Genomic DNA, 19,572 nt, shown 5'->3' with positions numbered 1-19,572 from the left:
TGTACTCTATAAAGTGTCCTACACCAAATGCTGCCCAGCTTATATGAGTTTATAAAACACTAAACAACCACAAGACAATAATCAAAGAAATTTAAGATCTAGTTTGAATTTATCTTTATGATTTTAGTCAAGTCCCAAACTTTAATTTCTCTTCTTGTCGTCTTCTCTTGAACCAAATAGTTCAATAACCTCAGTATTTCTTCTCACAGAGAGGAGATTATATTGATTTTGTTATCTGCCCTCCTCACCCGTCTCTCCCCCTCAGCGCCTGTCCAACGGCTCCCTGGAGTCGGCCCATGAGGCGAGTCAGGTGGTGGAGCTGCAGGACCTCCTGGAGAAGCAGAACTACGAGCTGGCCCAGATGAAGGAGCGCATGTCGTCGCTCTCCTCCAGGGTCTCCGAGGTGGAGCAGGAGCTGGAGACCGCACGCAAGGACCTCATCAAGTCAGAGGAGATGAACAACAAGTACCAGAGGGACATCAAAGAGGTTACAGCGCACACACACACTCACTTAAACACACAAACACACACACACACACTCTCACAAATATATTTGCAAAGGGAATAACAGTCGCAAGAGAGACATCAAAGAAAGCAGCGGCCTAAAAAAAGCTTCTATTAGCATCCACACTCACACTCTCCCTCCCTCTGTGTGTCTATGATTCTCACACTAACACACACACACACACACACACTAACACACACACACACACAATTCAATGCACCCTGCTTTGTTTAAGTACAAACAAATAAAAAAGATTTATAGAATCCTAATTATTAACATGGATCATCATGGTAGAACAATCAAACACAAGCGAGTGAATATTATAAACACACTATAGATATGTGTATATACATATTTATATATTGCAACATGCAGATGAGGAGACCCCAGGAGGTTTTATATTATATGAACACTTCTCAAGGACGCACACCAACATTATGATGTAGAACCTCTCACACGAGAAATGCAGCTCGAGCTGCTTCACGACAAAATAAGAAGAGAAAAATAAATAAATAAACAACAAAACAAATCACGAGAACAAAAAAACACATCCAGAACAAAAGAACTTGTTTCTCTCTTGTAAAATGATGACTTGCTTGTTATATTCAGACTTCATTCTCGACCTCTCTGAATTTTCTTTTCCTCTCAACACAATACTCCACCAGTTGCTCTTTCTCAAGCTGGAGAACGTTTGTGTGTTAAACTGAAAATAACAAGCCCAATCATGAGTCCACTCAATACTTGTATATGTGAGGTGAATGCTGCTGAAGTGGACTGTTTACAAATATAAGCTGATCTCCTCAGACCCTGAGCTGAAATCATTATTGATTGCCGACAGACCGGAGCAGTGATTGTGGGCTGGAGAACGTGGTCTCATCAGAGCGGCTGCATGTTATTACTCCTGCACGGTTTATTCAGCTCTCGATGTGTAACTCACGTGTATAATATTGTTCTGTGGTTTTTATGTACACGATCACACAGGATTTCTTCAGATGTATAAGATCACTCACTTGTTTGCTGTTGTGTTTTGCCGTTCCTGAAATGTGCGTGTGTTTGTGTGTGTGTGTGCAGGCCATGTGTCAAAAGGAGGACATGGAGGAACGGATCGTCACGCTGGAGAAACGCTATCTGAGCGCCCAGCGAGAGTCCACCTCGGTGCACGACATCAACGACAAACTGGAGAATGAGTTGGCCAATAAGGAGGCGTTCCTCAGACAGGTCGGCAACTTCTGTGTTTTTTATAATTTGCTCCTAGAACTCTATTGAGATGATTTTGTGGTCTTGTACCGTTCACAGCCAAACGTTCTCCAAGAGTTTCACTGGATTCAGGAGAATGAAGCGTCCGTGCAGCGGGTTGTGTCAGTGAGCGGAGGCCTTCAGAGCTGCTGCTCTGAGAGAAGCTCTTGACATTGTGTCAGATAATGTCAGAGGAAATTACTGCCGGGGAAGGAACTCTGATAATTCAACCCTAATGTTTACTTTGAGCAGATGCACTCGGCTCAAACCCGTCCTCATAATTGATGGAACGCTTAATGATGAGATCGAACCTCGGCGCGGATTCATTCCTCTTTTTTTGATGATTTCTCTGTGAGTCATTGCAGCCAATTAGATAAATTGCCCGTCCATACACGACTGAATGATGTTTTCATTGGCACAGGCTCGAGCACCAGCTGAGCTCTGGAGGGAGAGAAAGAATTTCACATTAACGTTAGCAGAAGAAATCGTAGATGCCACGAGACGCAGGAGCAGCGTTCACCTTTGATGGAAAGGAAGTAGACACCAAGCGATGATCTGTTGAAGGAGACGTGGGATGTTTTTTCGGTTTTATTTCCTCCAGCGTATCATGTAGGTTGTTTGTGCATGTAAAAGTTCTGCAAAGTTAAAAAAAAGTCCAAAGTCCAGGAACGGTGCACCGCAGGGGAAGAAAGGAAAGTTTGAGGAAAGTGTTCACCACACATAAACACTCGTTGGTAGCGTAATGAGTTTACTTGCTGTTGTGCCAGCGGATGAGCCCCAGGATCTGGCCGCCGATGTTTGAAGATGACTCGTTCGGCGGGTGGAAGCTTGGCCGTCGGTACAGAGGGACGACGAGATGAGATGAAAGAGTGCGGACGGGAGGGCAGCTTGGGAGGATGGTGCAACAAAAACACACTGTGGTGCTTCCACCCCAGTGTCGTCTCAAACACCGCTGGCATGGTAACACAGGTTCAGACAGAAAATATAAGTGACACACAAACAACACGACGCAGCTCCAGCCCGGTCCAGTCTAATCGTTGGATATTGAGCTGCCAGGCCCGGAGCTTTAGGGAGCAGAGTCACTGAACGATTGGTTTTTTCTCCATCTTTTTAATGGCAGGTGCTGTATCCGAATGTATAATCGGGGCGATCGCCTTTCTCTGCTGAGTAATAGTTGCCTCCGTCATTCTTGGCGAGTGCAGAGCTGCTGCTATTCTCACTGTCACGGTGCTATTTTGAAAGACGGGTCGAGGCAAACTGCCAGCAGCCGCTTCTCCTGCTGGAGACGGATATCTGTGGTTCTGTTTTCTACCAGGAGACCTCACCAGGAAAAGAGGGATGAGATTCACAGAGAAAGAAAAACTGTTTGTTCTTTTGTTGTTGCCATATTTTGTATTTTTGCACCAGCTGCACAGACTAGTTTAAGAACCAGATCTTTATTTCTACAAGTACGTTTTAATTCAGTTTCGTTGTTTCAGCCACCGCAACATGTCCTTCATCTCCTCCCGTCGTCTCAATTAATGCACATTCTCCGAGCTTGTTTTCCACCATGCACAGGAGGAAAGGATGAAATACAGATTGTCTTGAAATAACTTCATTCCGATGTTGCTCCTGTGCAGATGGAGGAGAAGAACCGGCAGCTCCAGGAGAGGTTAGAGCTGGCGGAGCAGAAGCTCCAGCAGACCATGAGGAAGGCCGAGACGCTGCCGGAGGTCGAGGCCGAACTGGCCCAGCGGATAGCGGCCCTCACAAAGGTAGGAAGACAAACACACACACACACACATATATCAACGCACATGATGTGACACATGCCCTCCTCTCTAGATTTGTTGTGTAAGTGTGCACATGGTGTCGTGTCATGACGTTTCAACGTGTCCCTCTCCTCTTCCTCGGCCACGTAGTCCGACTCCAGCTCCTCTTCCTCCCCCGATGATTATCACTTTGTTATGGAAGCTAAACTCCAAGACATGAACTCCATTCTTAGGAAGGTAGACCCACAGGGCATCACAGCTACTGCCAACTCCTGCAGGGAGCAGATTCCATTCATTTATCGAGTGTTGTGTGGCGAGCGTGTTTACTGGGACTCTGCTCTGGCTGTTCTACCAGCATAGGACAGCTGCATGGCTCTTCTGGCTGGAGCTCATCCTTGGCAGTGCTGGAGCGGCTCTCCTCCTCCTCCATTCTGTCCTTTGGTGGCCTCGTTCTCCATCTTTCCTCTTGTCACTCTTTGTTTCAACCAGCTCTCTCTCTCTCTCTCTCCAGTTCTGCTTGAAATAATAGATCTCCATCTTTGAGTTTGGGGTAGAGGCTTTGGCTTGTGTCGTTGCCACTGCTTTTGTTTTGTATTTGTTTTTTGTTGTCGCCCTCTCGGCCGTCAAACAAGGCAGATCATCGTACCCTCTTTTTGTTCTGTCTATGCTGTTGATCCATGTGTAGGCGGAGGAGCGTCACGGGAGCATCGAGGAGCGCATGAGGCACTTGGAATGCCAGCTGGAGGAGAAGAACCAGGAGCTGCTGAGGGTGAGTCACTGCGGAGGCGTCATGCCAGGCAGCGTTAACCGGGCAGCCGCTCCGGTGATGAGCGGGACAGCTTCAAGCGACTTTGATTGTTGGCACGCCGTCATCGATGGAACTTCACAGATTCATTGTCTGTCACACTCTGCTGACAGAATGGTTTCACACGATCACAGTCACGTTCTACAGCATCATCTGAAAATGTCAGATAAGTTGATCGGCACGGTTCAGACTCATGCTTTTCTCTCCGTGGAGCTGGGTGACGGCAGAATACACAAAGATAAACACAGGTTTCACAACACAGAGTCTAAATAAAGATGGACGACGATTCTGTCATCTCGGGCTTCTGACGCCAGAACCACGGTAGCGAGGTCCAAAAACAACATTGAGCAGGTTAAACAGATGATTTAAACTCTGAATAAGAAAAGTCAGACTTGTTCTACGCTGAGAGGCAGTTCAGAAATAAACACCGAAACCATTCACCCAAGACAAGACATTTATTTTTCCCTTTTAAAGCAGCGGTGCCCAACCTGTCAGTCTTTTTCATGAGATAACTGATGGGAGTATAGAGCCGTAAATATGATTTTTACTGCACTAAATAATATAATAAACAGTTTTCTAATCATTTCAGGTGTTTTTAAAGTCTTTATATATTTGACCCTTGTGTCATTTCTTCCTTCAGGCCCGACAGAGAGAAAAGATGAACGAGGAGCACAACAAGCGACTGTCGGACACCGTGGACAGACTCCTCACAGAGTCCAACGAGCGGCTGCAGCTTCACCTCAAGGAGCGAATGGCAGCTCTGGAGGAGAAGGTTCAATATAAGAAACAAATAAAAATCAGTTCTTTAAAAAACGAAACGTCAGGGATGGATTTCCTCACCTCTTCTTCCGTCTCTCCGCGTCTCTTCACAGAACGTGTTGATCCAGGACTCGGAAGGTTACAGGAAACAATACGAGGACTCGATCCACGAAAAAGTAGGTTGATGTTTTATCAGCATTTTACACAAGGTTGCCAGTTTAATAACAAGGAAGTAATGAGGTTGGTTTGCTTTAGTTAAATTTTTTATAAACCCGCTGCTGAATATTTATGAGCTCTCGCATGGGGGGGGGGGGGTAATGAGATGAATTTTATGAGCAGCGCAGAAAGAATCAGAGTGTCATTTTCATCAATATGAATTTAATCAGCTCCACGAGCCACGACACACTGTTGACGTGCACTAATGACTGCTGGGTGACGCACTGTAATCATTGTTCACAGGGCACGTTAACGTCACACACACACACACGCACACACACACACACACACACACACTGACTTGTTGTTAACCTGTTATTCCCAGACGCATCTGGCAGAGGAGATTGAGAAACTGAGATCGGAGATCGACCAGTTCAGACTGAGGGCAGGTTCCCTCACAGAACCCACCCTGTCAAGGTAGACTGTCCGTGTGCGTGTGTGTGTGTGTGTGTGTGTGTGTGTGTGTGTGTGTGTGTGTGTGTGTGTGTGTGTGAACGAACTCTCTGTTTTATCTCTGAGCTATTGTTAAAAACACTTGTGTTACTGACTTCTTTCCCCTTTTTTTTTCTCGGATGTCTCCCGGCTTCCTTTCATGACGCATGAAGTTCTAATACTACCACACTGATGTTTTTACTGCGGTAATCTCCACAGTTTGGATAATTAAAAACTCTGATCCCTCCAGAAGTACGCACTTGAACAGTCGTGTTCGCTTGAGGAACCAGAGAAAACACCAGATTTAATTGACATCACTGTGAACATCACAACCTCATCTTTTGTCATCAGTTTCACAGCTCAGGCAAAATCCACGTTTAGGATCTGAACACGAATTTGACTTGAGATTCAGTGTTACTTAATAAAACGTGTCTCTCTCTCTCTCTCTCTCTCTCTCTCTCTCTCTCTCAGGTCTCATCTGGACACGTCCACCGAGCTTCGATTCTCTCTGGGATCTCTGGCTGAAACCCAGTCGGACCACTATCGCTCGGCAAAGGTCATCCGCCGGCCGAGGAGAGGTCGGGTGGGTCTGCGAGAAACCAAGGTGAGGCGGCGGCGGCGTCCGTTGTGTCTGCCCCTCCATCGCCGTTCTTCTTCTACTACCTCTGATAGTATAACTACATTTTTAAGTCTAGGGATGGTTTATTGGTTTTATGTTTTGGTGCAGCTCGTAGAAACCGCCTCATGACCCTGAGGCTGTAAGGATTAAACTCCTGAAAGGAAAGTCGTCGTTATGGTAATATCATTAACCTTTGCTGAGGTTTCTACAATCAGATTAACATCTTGTCCTTTGGTTTAGTTCAGAATCCCTCCATGTTTTAAACCACTTTTAACTGAAACATAGTAGAGACTATATGGGAGGAGAGAAAACCACCCAGAGTCCCTGCCTAAATGATAATGATAATAACAATGAACCTCATTTATATGACACCTTTAACAACAGAGTTACAAGGTGCTTTACGAGATATAAAGGCAAACAACAGGAAACACTAAAAAGCAATTTGAAGATCGAACAGCACAGATACAGAAATAAAAAAAAGTTACAGAGGAGAAAAGCGTAAAAACAAGAAGATAGAATAAAACATTATAAAATGATTAAAATAGATCAGAACGAGGAGAAAGCTATAAAAATGTGTCTTTGAGAGAGATTTAAAAGGAGTTTTCGTTTGTTACCTCATCCTTTCACCAGGATTCATGGAAATCCACTTGGCTCTGACAAACGAAATAACAAAAGTGAAAACATATACTTTCAAATTGCAGTAATATATATATATATATACTACATAAACAGGATTGCGCAGTTTATTTATATACTGCGATGTTCATAATCTGTCCGTGTTTGTCTTTGGTCAGGCTAAATCTCTCGGGGAACACGAGTGGCGCTCACAGCAGCTCGGCGTTCTGGGCGGTCACCACTTCGAGAGCGACACCGAGATGTCGGACATCGACGACGACGACAGGGAAACGTTGTTCAGCTCCATGGACCTGCTCTCACCCAGCGGCCACTCCGACGCACAAACTCTGGCCATGATGCTGCAGGAGCAGCTGGACGCCATCAACAAGGAGATTCGGTACAAATTTAAGATATAAAATCATCATCGCCAGACACATCGATCTGCTTCCTTCACTTATTGCGTTCTTAATCCATTTGACTCCAAATCCACTTAGCACGTGATGTGGTTTTAAGATGGTGTCCCAGAAAGCTGAGCCCTTTGGGATTCATGTTTCTGACATTGAGGTTTTATTATGTCTTCGCAGTACTTCTAACTCATCCTTGGCTTCAGAATGTGTATTTTATCAGAAAGAAACCTGCAGCGTGATGGTCATATGTTCTAGAGACGTGTATTTTCTTCTAATATCACATTTCTTATCACTGTTGAACTCTGAGTTTCTGGAAATCTGATCTGCTTCTTGCTTGTTAATGCTGTAATTATCCCGCGCTGCTACGTATTCATAACCTCAGGCACAATTTCACAGAGTTCTTTATTTCAAGGGTTCTTAATGTGCCGTTTGCGCTTTCGCTGATCTACAAAGTGTCACATTTCTTCCAGGAAGCTTTAATTCAGACTATAGTGATCATGCAGCTGTGGAGCCGAGCGCTCAGCTAATTACGGAGCCGGACCCGGGGCAGGGTTAAAAACTAATGACCTGACTTTCAGCCCTTTTATTTTTGTCTGTGGACTTTAATTAGTTTGTCTTATTTACTGGAATTAGATGCAAATCTCCAGAAATCTGTATCCAAAGCCTCTCGTGGATCAAACTCTATCGTGGTGTCACTGATCAGTCTGAGTAATCCAGGATGATGCACAGCTTTAAACCACATGAGATCATTTATATTTGAGCTGTTCAAGATATTTACAATAACACACTAGGCAACAAAACCCACCAGCAGCTTTTCATCGCGTCTCCTCCTCCTCCTCCTCTCTCCATGTCCCAGGCTGATACAGGAGGAGAAGGAGTCCACGGAGCTGCGGGCGGAGGAGATTGAGAATCGCGTGGCCAGCGTCAGCCTGGAGGGGCTCAACCTGGCCCGAATGCACCACCACGGAGCCTCCATCACTGCCTCGGCCACTGCCTCCTCCCTGGCCTCCTCCTCCCCACCCAGCGGACACTCCACCCCCAAACTCGATCCCCGGAGTCCTGCTCGAGACATGGAGCGTATGGGGGTCATGACACTGGTGAGTTTCACGTCACAGTCGTTCTCCCAAAGTGGTTTTTTTTGACCGACGATCAGAATCTTCTTCAGGCTTTCGATCCTCTTGGATTGTGGGGATTTAAGGAGCCTCCTGCTCAACCATCACCACAACAAATAAAATCCTTTCACAGGATGTGCAGATCTTCTCTCTCCAACCAGTACAACGAGGAGGAAGGTTGGAATCTAACGAGTATCCCTGCGTGCTCGGCTGTACAGTAAACACGTTAATCTTTGAAGACTTGCTGCATTAAATTTGCGTGCAGAGAAAAGTGATGACAGAAAGTGTTCTGCTCCGTCAGCTGACATGTGCAGGTGTCACGGGGTGGTGGCCTACACACACACACACACACACACACACACACACACGTCTCAGAATAGACGATCAGTTGAGTTCCTCTCTACAACGACCGGAGGCTCAGACGCTCCAGATGAGCCCAACAAAGTGGAAGACAAAAATATTCACACACGCCTCCACATCCCAGGATGTGAGGGGAGGACTTCTTTATTTTCTTCAGGCGCTCTCACAGGAATGTGAATTCATCGATTGGTCAAATGATTTGTTTTCTGATCTGCGTCCGTCCCACTTGTATCGATCTGTGAATTGATGCTCTGGTGTTAGTTAGAGGCTCACGAGCCGCTAATGGTTCATGATGTTTACACCAACGAGTCTTTCGTTAGTTACCAACGTGTTTCTGTCCATTCTGTCACATGAGGATATTGACAGTTGTCTTTTCCTTTTCACATCCAACAGCCCAGCGATCTGAGGAAACACAGGAGAAAGGTTCGTCTTGTGATTTTTAATGTGACACTAACTCACTGGATAAATAAGAAGCTTCTCTCGGCCTAAAGCATCACGTTTCATGTTTTTTTTTTTTTTTGTGTCTTCGTCTTCCAGATAGCAGCGGTGGACGAGGACGGTCGCGAGGACAAAGCCACCATCAAGTGTGAGACATCCCCCCCTCCAACGCCACGCACAGTCCGAATGACACACACACTGCCAGCCTCCTCGCACAATGACGCTCGAGGGTAGGTGTCAGCCGTACGGAGGAATAAGCTCATTTGTTTTAGAACAGTGTGAAACATGAAACGTCTGTTTTCATCAACAACGTTTTGACCTTTTGAGAAATCGTCTCTCAAACATGCCGTCTTGTGGCGTCCCTCAGGATCGTGGCCTCCCTGGAGGCTGAGGCCAGCGCCCTGAGCAGCGTCGCCAGCAGCCAAGACTCCCTCCACAAGCAGCCAAAGAAGAAGGGAATCAAGTCGTCCATCGGGCGGCTGTTCGGCAAGAAGGAGAAAGGCCGACTGGCTCACCTGGCACACAGACAGGTCATGGTCGATCCACAAGGTGATTGGTGCTCGGAGAGGTTTTCCTTCTTCGTGTGTGGTGGAGTTTTAATAACATATTGATTAACGCAGCACGTCTCAAAACAAAGTTACGACTTGCTTCTTCCGTTTTTCAGCAACCATGATGGACCCGGACATGGCCGGCCAGGACATGGGCGTGGGAAAGCTGGGGACTCAGGCCGAGAAGGACCGCAGGTTGAAAAAGAAGTAAGCTGTCTTTCAAACGGACCCCCGCCCCTTCTCAGTGGTCCTCAGAACAGAAATGTCACCCTGGCAGTATAGTCTCTTTAATAGTGGCTCATCATCAAATGACCACATCATATCCAAAAGTCTGGAAGTCGTCCGGCTGGAGGATGTTTAGATCTATACAAACCGTAGCGTTAGCGTCCGCCTCCTGCACCTGTACTCTACCACATGTAACACCACGACACTGGGAGCCGGATCGATAGAGCGGCCGGATCAGTATCCAGGAGCAGAGATCAGCTCCACTGTGTTCAGACGCACCGGCCAAAGTCAGAGTATTGATCCGAGCAGAAAAGCCAATTAATCTCACAAAGCTTCTTCTTCAATTTGGAGGCTGTTTCCCAACACACGCCGTCCGTAGAGTACGCTTCACTGCCAGGCTGGGTGTGTTCTGCCCTCTAGGAAAAAACGGGGGGGAATATCTCTTCTCTATCTTTCAGACAGAGTGTGTGTGTGTGTGTGTGTGTGTGTGTGCATTTGCCATGCCCCAGTGCCAAATGATGGATGTCATTCGCTCGAAGTGCACATTGACTTGTCATGACGAATAACTTTGCCTCCCCCCCCCCATGTAATCGGTCAATAGCGAGTATTGTTCGTTCGTAATGTTGACAAACGTGTTGTTTTCTCCTCCACCGCGCCGACTTCCTTCATAGCAGTGTCCGGGGATTAAAGCCACGCCTCCTCCACCACCACCGCCGCCGCCACCACCTTGCATCTTGGCGCCTCCTCCTCCACGCTGCATGCCATTAAGCTGCCTGCACTATTTCCATTTCAGCATCTTGAGTCGATCAATGCCGCTGTGGTCTCGTTGTGGGTTTTTTGTTTTTCCTCCCTAACGACAAATATGTGAATGTAACGGAGCATTTGAACGTGAGGTCATGGACGGCGGGTGGGGGTGGGGGGAGGGGGGGTGCATTTCTCATTTCCTCTGCTGCACGAGATGTGGTCAGGACTGCATTGTAGAAGACAACGTGTTTGGACTGGTCTACAGATGCTCCTGCGAACGAATGCCCTCCATTGTGAAGTCTACGTGTGCGAGTGCGTGTTTGTGCGTTTTTTTTTTGTTGAGATCCACGCGGATTAAATGCCAATTAACTCATTAACATGTGTGTACTTTTGTCTCCCCCCCGTCGCTCTCTCTTTCTCTCTCTCTCTCTCTCTCTCTTCTTTGACTCTCTTCCTCTCCTCCCCCTCCTCTCCCTCTCATCACCCTCTGACTCTTACAAAGCGGGTAAGTTGTGAGGATGTGAAACTGAGCTCCTGGATAATGAAAACTGTCTCAGCCATACCGCCCTGTCTGTCATCTCTCCTGTCTGTCCGCCACATCCTGTCGCCACGCCCCCCCCCCTTATCTCCTGAATGACCAGTGCCAAAGCTGACGTCTCTTTATCTATTTATCTCTCTCTCTCTCTCTCTCCTTCCTTCATGGCTGTTAACTACACCATTGCTTTCTTTCTTTCCTTCTTCATTTACCATCTGAAGACGTTTCTTCCCCCCCTTTCTACAGTTCAGTTTCAGCAGCTGCATCCTTGGCTGGACAGAGAATGTGCCGCCGCTAAAAAAAACAAAAAACACTGGAGTCCAATTTTTCAAACCCGGAATGTCTTCCTCTCCTTATACGTGTCTCTCTCTCTCTATTTGTGTGAAATAACCAGCTGCATTTTCTGGTTATGGGAATGTTTTGTTGGTATGATTTTATCATAACTGTTTCCTTACTTCCCTTCTCCCCCAGCTATGTTCAGTGGATGTATTTCTCCATGCATTAGACCCGACCTGAACATAAAACATGAGCTATCTCCCCGCGATAGACAGTGAATGTACCCGGTTGTGTTTGGATGAACACATTTCTCCTGTCACCTGTATTTAAGTGGCCTTTCACGGCTGCGGCCCTCGACGCTGTTATCATGTTATTACGAATCCCACTCCTTCCATTTGTCAAGATCTTTGACAACATACTCAGGGAATGGGTTGTTGACTCAGTTTTTTCTTTTTGTTATGAAATGTGTTCACTAAATAGAATAAGAAGTGGCATTGTTTTTATGTGTGGGTGTGAGTGTGTCCTCAGCTTGTCAGGCATTTATTTATTTTTTTTCCAAGGCCGTTCTCCACGAGTGTGGGAGGATTCGGCGCGACCGACCGCGAGCGTCCATTCGCCGTCGAGCGGGTCGGCAATCGAAATCGACCCCTCTCCCCGGTTTCATTTCAGGAAAACGAGAGGAAAAGTTACTTTGAAAAAATAAAAATAAAAATGCCCTGCTGCATTATTCACAAACTGCATCAAGTAAAGTAACAGTGCAGAGAAAGAAAAATCTCTCTCAGCAGAATAACTCCTGAGTGGATGAACTGGGATGAGAGGGGCAGCGGTGCTCAGATTAGCCGCTGGAGTGTCCGACTTCACCGAGCGGCTGCTGTACGACACAGAACTTCAGCCCTTTGTGTATTTATGTGTAGATTTTAAAAACATACATAGAAAATACGAGAAGGGCACTCGGAGAGCACGTACATAGATATTAGCTTTCTACACATGGCTTATTTCATTCATAAAGATCTCTGCATTATTTCACTACTTTGGCAGAAAAGAGCCTAAATATTTTTAAAATCTTACAAAATGAACAAGAGAAAAATAAGATGACTACCTAAGAGAGTTAGAAAATTAATAATGTGCAAAAAAAATACCATGAAATAATGTTAATATAAATATCCAAGGATACACATCTTCTAAAAGTAAATATTAAAAATACAGTATGACAGCGACGATGTAGTCAGTGACGTTTAAATAAAGCAAAGCCTGTGTGAGTCTGTGTGCACGTACAGTGTGTGTTTGTGTGTCTGAGTGCAGCTACAGTGTGTTTCTCTCGAGGGATGGATGATAAAACAATGCCCCGCTCAGCTCTTATTTGTGAGATGTTGTGGGTTCGCTCCTCGGTGTGGTGTGAACAAACGCACACACGGTGACGACAGTGTCGCTGCAGCGTCTCACAGTGTGCAGGGACGAGGGTTGAAGATGATGTGGTTTTATATCAGAGTGAATGTGTTTATGATGACGATGCTCAGCTTCACGTGTTCACACCCGGTCTCCTCTGTCCCCGCCCTCAGACACGAGCTATTGGAGGAGGCCAGGAGAAAGGGTTTACCTTTCGCCCAATGGGACGGCCCCACTGTCGTCGCCTGGCTGGAGGTAAGAAAAGTAAAAATCCACAGGACCGTTCTTGGAATATCTGAAGTTACTCAACTGTTTTCTAAAAGGCTCTTTATTCGTCACGGCTCTTTTATATATCGCTGAGTCAATTATTCAGTCGTTACAATGATGAGTGTTGGAACTTCACTGATCTTAAGAATAAACAACTTGTGATGAGTTTTGGAGGAGAAAAAGGAAAAACATGTAGGAACACTACTGCCCCCTAATGTTTAGAGGAGGAGGTACAGCCACAAGCCAAATCTTGACCCCTCTTATCTCCCACATGAATGTTCACCAATCAGCATGGAGTTAAAAGAGTCATGAAATTAATCAAGTGTAATATTTTCATCTAATGTAGGGTTTTATTTATACTTTCTTAAAACCTAAAAATACTTTCTGCTGAAATTTAGGATGGTGTTAAAAATATTTATTTGTAACTTGTCTAGTTTCAGTCTCGCTCAACTCAACGTTCCGTGTCTCCCTTTTTGTTTCCTCTCCCGTCCGTGTGGCAAAGCTGTGGTTGGGGATGCCGGCGTGGTACGTGGCGGCGTGCCGAGCCAACGTGAAGAGCGGCGCCATCATGTCGGCGCTCTCCGACACCGAGATCCAGAGGGAGATCGGCATCAGCAACCCACTGCACCGGCTCAAACTCCGCCTGGCCATCCAGGAAATGGTCTCCCTCACCAGCCCCTCAGCCCCGCCCACCTCCAGAACCGTGAGTCCAATGGAAAACGTGACGGACACAGAGAGAGAGAGACAGTTCAGTCTTCAAGAGACATTTACTGGAGACGTTTGGAGGAAGGACAGTTTTAATTTGAGTCTTTCAGAGAATTCATTGGGAAATTTGCTCGTTAGATGAACAACGCTCTGTTTTATATGAAGCTACAAAGGAGCAGCTGATTAGCTTAGCGTTAGGAGTGGACGAGGAGGAACGGCTCTGTCCAAACGTTCAGTAAAAATCACCACCTCCTAAAGATCCCACATCTTTTTTAGATTTGGTTTATTGACAATTATATAGTTATTAACTTTGTCAGGGAGCGATCGATAAAGTACAATCACTGACCTCCAACCCACATCAAGACTTATGAGTTTTTAACTATAAAACTCAAGGTCAATCGATGAAAGCTCAAGTTAAGATGGATTCATCTGTTTAATCTGTGTAAAAGAGTAAAGATGATTAAATCATGTTTACTTAGTTTGCGTTAGTCGTGTCTTAGACCGGTCGGTGCGTTAAGTCCCACTGACGGAGCCTCGTTAGCAGTTTACCTTCTTTCCTGTCTTCATGCTAAGCTAACAGGCAGCTAATGTTAAAAACAACAATTGAATTTCTTCCTCCAGAGCAGCTCTGCCCGAATGTTATGACGACTGAACATCCTCTCTGCTCACATGCACGACTCCTCCACACACGGGTGACGCCCCTGTAGGTGGGTGACAGGAAGTGATTGGCGCTGCACCGACATAATAACAACAACAACAATAATAATAACCTCCCCGCCCACGTGTCAGTGATACTTTTATTTATATCCCAGCATTAAGGGCGTGTGTGTGACAGTGGGAGTCGGTGACGGCCTGATGTGTAAAACATCGCACCAGCTGTAATTTAGCTCGTTGCTCCCTGTTGTCATGGTAATTGCACATGGTCTCTAAGGACGCTGCTGCTCCTGAACGATAGACGATGTGTTTTATACTGGAGGTGCACAAACTACGCAGACCGTACATCACAGACACGACAAGTTGTGTGCTCAGAACTTCTATACAATAACATCTGTGCATGTAGCCGCCATAACTCATAAGCTCCTGGTTCTCTCTCATACATCCCCCCCTGTGTCCCCCCTCTCTTTACCTCACCCTCTCCTCTGCCACTTGGCTTCGCTTCATGAAATTTTCATTATGGAGCATGCGACAAACTCCCCCGACTGTGACGGAGCTTCTGCCTGTTGTCACGATTAAAACCCCCGTGCGTTTAACGGAGGGAGTTAACTGACCTTGTTGTGTTTGTCCGAGTAGAAAACTGAGAGAGTGAGAGAGAGAGAGAGGAAGGAATCACTCGTTCAATAACCCCTCGTGCATTAAGTCCATGTTCAAACCATTGACTGTAAAAAAAGATGACAGTACAGCAGCCAGCCACTGGGGGGGGGGGGTCACTTTTGTGAGTCTCCATGTCGTCCATCTTTATTTACAGTCTTGACCGCCGCTACACAACAACACGGACAATAATTATAGTGGAATAAGCATTTAAAGGGTCATTCACACAAATTACAAAAGAGACAAATCTGACTCTAGGATTTTGCAGCCATGTTTTAGAGACCTGTCTTATATCTGTCTCTCATGATGTGACGTTAGTGTGGTGGTTATTTCTTTATGAACAAAACAAACATGACAAACATCTGCAGATGGAGATAATATGATTTCATGGCTAACGCTGCTGGAGTCAGGGTTGTTTCCTGTGATTTGACTGATTTGACCTCTGCAGAGGAACATGTGTGGTTCACGTGTGTGTTGACGTTCATGGTACTAACTCATTCACTCTGTCTTGTCGTGCACGGCCACTGTCTGTGTTTTCTGTGTTCGTCCATCACAGACTGTAGCTGAACATGTTCCCGGTACTGTTTGTGGTTTTTGTTCTCTGTATTTGCCCTTTGACCCCCGGTGGGTTCAGGGGCCAGGTCATCATCTGACTGTGATGCTTTAACACTATTGGCTTACAGTGGTGCTGCTCTTCTTCTTTAACACTGCTTGCCCCTCCTGCCGGACCTCTACTACCAACCCTGCTGCTGCTGCTGCTGCTCTGTCTCTTGGGCTCTGCCCCCTGTAGCCGTCAGGCAATGTATGGGTGACCCATGAGGAGATGGAGACCATGGCAGCCCCGTCCAAAACGGTCAGTCCCCCTGTGTCCCTCACCCCTTCTCTTTCCCTACCAGTCGTGTGTGTGATTAAATGACTGATAAGAGGAAGCATGCGTTGGTTTACTCCGTCGGGGATCTGTGGACGTGGATCTTGTCTCTTTTCCTCCTGAAGAAGTTAGATGTGAAATGCAGAATTTAACACAGAGTTCTGACGTGCAGTGAACATCTGTAATAAGAGCAAGAAACTGTCTCCACGTTGTGTTTCAGTGTTTCCTCATAAGGCTGTCGCTCCCGTCGTATAGAGATCAACATGTATTATTGACGTACAGGGATATTCTGAACCTCCTATCTGGTTCCAGGGACAACAAACCTAAAAGCCAATCTTGAACCATTTCTTCCAGGGACACAATTTTAGTCCATTAGGATCCTTTTTTTCCCCAAAATGCAAACTGTCGGGTCAGGCAACATCTGAGAGTAAAAGACGCCCCCTGAGAGCAATTCAGACGCCATTTAGGTTTGAGCTATTTCTGCTTTTTTCCTTTACTCAACCGTTATCTCGAGCTATTTACTGTGTCTTGAAAGCTGCTTGTGGATTTTTCAAGGTTTGGGAAGAGGAAAGTCTCTTCTGCCTTCTGGTTTTCTTGTAGACGTAGGAGTTAGACAACCGACTGGACACTGGGTAACTTAAGAATATTGTGCAGCATTTATCAGACAGTAGCAACGTTAAACCCGCCCTGCTTGATTTGTCCATAACTTTAAATTCAGCATGTAATGTCATCGGTTGGTTCGGCTGTACTTGTGTTATTCTGGTTGCAGCTGCAGGATTTGTCTCAGAGCGATCACATGGCGTTGTTTTTTCTTTTCCTTGTGTTTCATCCAGAAATCAGACTCTGAGGAGGGGAGCTGGGCACAGGTACAACACTGGTTCTGCTCAAACATCAGCTAAGAGTTTTCTTTAGAGGTTCTGAATGAATATCGTGTCCTCCTCCTCTCAGACTCTGGCCTATGGCGACATGAACCATGAGTGGATAGGGAACGAGTGGCTGCCCAGTCTAGGACTACCTCAGTACCGCAGCTACTTCATGGAGTGCCTGGTGGACGCCCGCATGCTGGATCACCTCACCAAGAAGGACCTGAGGGTGCACCTCAAAATGGTGGACAGCTTCCACAGGTACTCAGGACAGAAAAGCATGAGTGGATTTCAGAGAGTAGAAGTAACTCGTGTAAAATGAGGATGAGGGCGTTTTAATTCTGTGAAGTTATTTTCAATCGCATGACCTTTTGTGACTCCAGAACAAGTTTACAGTACGGAATCATGGGTCTGAAGAAGCTCAACTACGACAGGAAGGAGCTGGAGAGACGCCGGGAGCAGAGCCAGCATGAGATGAGAGGCGAGTAGAACCGAGATTACACAATAACGTTGCACCTCCAAAATGTTTAAGAGGGAGATTCAAATGGTAACGTGATGATTTTCTTCCTTGTGTCTGCAGACGTGCTGGTGTGGAGCAACGAGCGAGTCATCCGCTGGGTGCAGAGCATCGGCCTGAGGGACTACGCCAACATCCTGCTGGAGAGCGGCGTGCACGGAGCACTGGTCGCACTGGACGACAACTTTGACTACAGCAGCCTGGCACTGCTCCTCCAGATCCCCAATCAAAACACTCAGGTACTAGAGTCACGTCAGTCCGGGGATTTTAAATAATGAATTACCTTACGGGGACTAGTTAATACAGTTGCCGGTGACAATAGTTAGAGCAGCAGGAATTTCATTACATTTCAAGGTGAAAATAAAACTTGATTAACTGACGTTTCTCCTTCATGGAAGCCGAGAACATCTAAAGTTTTTTTAATTAGATTTTATTCACAAGATAAATAAAAGTAAAGTTTGGAATTTTGACTCATTTTTCTATCACCAAACAGTGAAGGAGTTATTTTTAACATCAGCCACATTTAAGGTGCAGAACATGGACAGAAATATCTTGTCAGCACCTCCAGTCCAGAAATAGAGGAATGTTATCAGCCTTCAGAAGCTGCTGCAGTCGAAATCAGAAACTGAAGATTTGCCAACTGTCACCGTGGCACTCTGCCCTGCGAGTCTTCGCCGCTCCTCTACCCTCGGATAAAATGGATGCGCGGTGCAAATAACGTAATGTGTCGGCAGCCTGTGCTAAAAATAACCGACGCTGTGTTCAATGTGTTTTTATTTTTCCCTCCTTGTCTCAGGCACGTCAGATTCTGGAGCGAGAGTACAATAATCTGTTGGCCCTGGGCACCGACAGGAGGCTGGACGAGGTAAAACGTCAAAACAAACTGAGCCTGTGTCGATCATTCCGGAGCTTTTGCAAATATTATACATCCACCAACCTTATTGATATTCAAGAGGTCAAACAATTTATTAGCTCACACTCACAAGAATAAATTATGTATTTAAATGTCTCATTTACAAAACCGGAGTCTGCACACTCTTTTTTTTCCTACATGTCCAGTCGGTGTAATAGTTCTGAATTATTCATGCCCTTTGTTAAAGATGCTGAAATCCTACTTTGCGTCTCAATTAACTTTACAGTGACCTCGGATTTCTATATTAATGTTTTGAAAGTAGACAGTGAAGCTTTTTACAGTTAGTATCAACAGTAAAACAAAGACCCTGCACTCAAACCTGCCTGGATGAGAGATTCACCTCCAATGGTTCTCATTAGAGGACAAATCTTTCTTTTACTGAAAAACAATTTGGCCCTTCAGAAAAATTCATTTAGGACAGAAGCTGATGCATGTTTCCAGAAAGACGGGTGATAACATACTTAAGCAGGGACTGTTTGAAAGGTCTTCTACAGAAACCGTAAATGAATCTACGTTTCCACTAGGAAAAGATTTGCAAAGAAGAGTTAGTCCATTTAATATCTGACTTTATTACAAAACAATTTAAAACTGCGAAATTATTCAGCCCAACATTTTTCAAGAACATTTTTCACACACACACACAATACAGAGTAAAATCTTGAAATTCTCTGACCTTCACCTCACAAAGTTGTGGCGCCATCGTAAAGCTGCAGCGAATTGTCAAGTTAACACGTACACTCAAAAAGAACAGAGGTGAAACAACACGCTGGCTGTATTTATACATATACATATACATTACATCTGAAAACAACTGATTTCCTTTTTTTGTCGCTCAGTGTGACGACAAAGATTTCCGTGGTCCATCATGGAGGCGACAGTTCCCGCCCAGAGATGTTCACGGTATCAGTATGATGCCCGGGTCAGCAGAGACTCTCCCTGCTGGTTTCCGTCTCACCACGTCTGGTCATTCTCGGAGGCTGCCCCCTGAGGGTGAGTACCTCCATCTGCACCTTTTCAGTTTAGGTCAAATCAATATGTAGGTGAGGTTTGTTGTAATCTTATTGTGCACGAGTTAAAGCTGGTTATCTTCTGCAGTGTGGCTTTCAAAGTTAGCAACAACACAAAGGTTTTGCTGCTCGTGTAGATGGAAGCAGCACAGCTG

The 19,572-nt window shown here is 45.7% G+C and overlaps 1 protein-coding gene across 13 annotated transcripts in view; it reads left to right on the top strand.

Annotated features, from left to right (window-relative positions):
• ppfia2 (PTPRF interacting protein alpha 2) overlaps nt 1-19,572 on the top strand; it is a 172,525-nt gene that overhangs the window by 145,564 nt on the left and 7,389 nt on the right. For 11 of the 13 annotated variants that reach the window (XR_011240068.1, XR_011240067.1, XM_069519333.1 and 8 more), the window contains 23 exons: nt 266-487; nt 1,577-1,723; nt 3,361-3,495; nt 4,178-4,261; nt 4,938-5,069; nt 5,170-5,232; nt 5,598-5,689; nt 6,176-6,308; nt 7,118-7,335; nt 8,202-8,442; nt 9,211-9,240; nt 9,355-9,485; nt 9,623-9,804; nt 9,920-10,010; nt 13,143-13,224; nt 13,739-13,939; nt 16,040-16,102; nt 16,951-16,983; nt 17,066-17,241; nt 17,364-17,461; nt 17,561-17,736; nt 18,294-18,362; nt 19,247-19,400. Coding sequence is in view for 10 of the 13 variants with exons in the window: in XM_069519333.1 (XP_069375434.1) it covers nt 266-487; nt 1,577-1,723; nt 3,361-3,495; nt 4,178-4,261; nt 4,938-5,069; nt 5,170-5,232; nt 5,598-5,689; nt 6,176-6,308; nt 7,118-7,335; nt 8,202-8,442; nt 9,211-9,240; nt 9,355-9,485; nt 9,623-9,804; nt 9,920-10,010; nt 13,143-13,224; nt 13,739-13,939; nt 16,040-16,102; nt 16,951-16,983; nt 17,066-17,241; nt 17,364-17,461; nt 17,561-17,736; nt 18,294-18,362; nt 19,247-19,400 (2,953 nt within the window). In the remaining 3 variants the exon portion in view is untranslated. Of the gene's footprint in view, nt 1-265; nt 488-1,576; nt 1,724-3,360; nt 3,496-4,177; nt 4,262-4,937; nt 5,070-5,169; nt 5,233-5,597; nt 5,690-6,175; nt 6,309-7,117; nt 7,336-8,201; nt 8,443-9,210; nt 9,241-9,354; nt 9,486-9,622; nt 9,805-9,919; nt 10,011-13,142; nt 13,225-13,738; nt 13,940-15,932; nt 16,103-16,950; nt 16,984-17,065; nt 17,242-17,363; nt 17,462-17,560; nt 17,737-18,293; nt 18,363-19,246; nt 19,401-19,572 lie in introns of those variants that run through there. The other 2 variants (XM_069519335.1, XR_011240069.1) reach the window with 2 other exon arrangements.

The sequence above is a fragment of the Paralichthys olivaceus genome, chromosome 23, assembly GCF_024713975.1.
Source record: "Paralichthys olivaceus isolate ysfri-2021 chromosome 23, ASM2471397v2, whole genome shotgun sequence".
NCBI classification, from domain to species: domain Eukaryota; kingdom Metazoa; phylum Chordata; class Actinopteri; order Pleuronectiformes; family Paralichthyidae; genus Paralichthys; species Paralichthys olivaceus.
The sequence above is the reverse complement of the archived record's forward strand: the minus strand, read 5'-3'. Positions and strand labels throughout refer to the sequence as shown.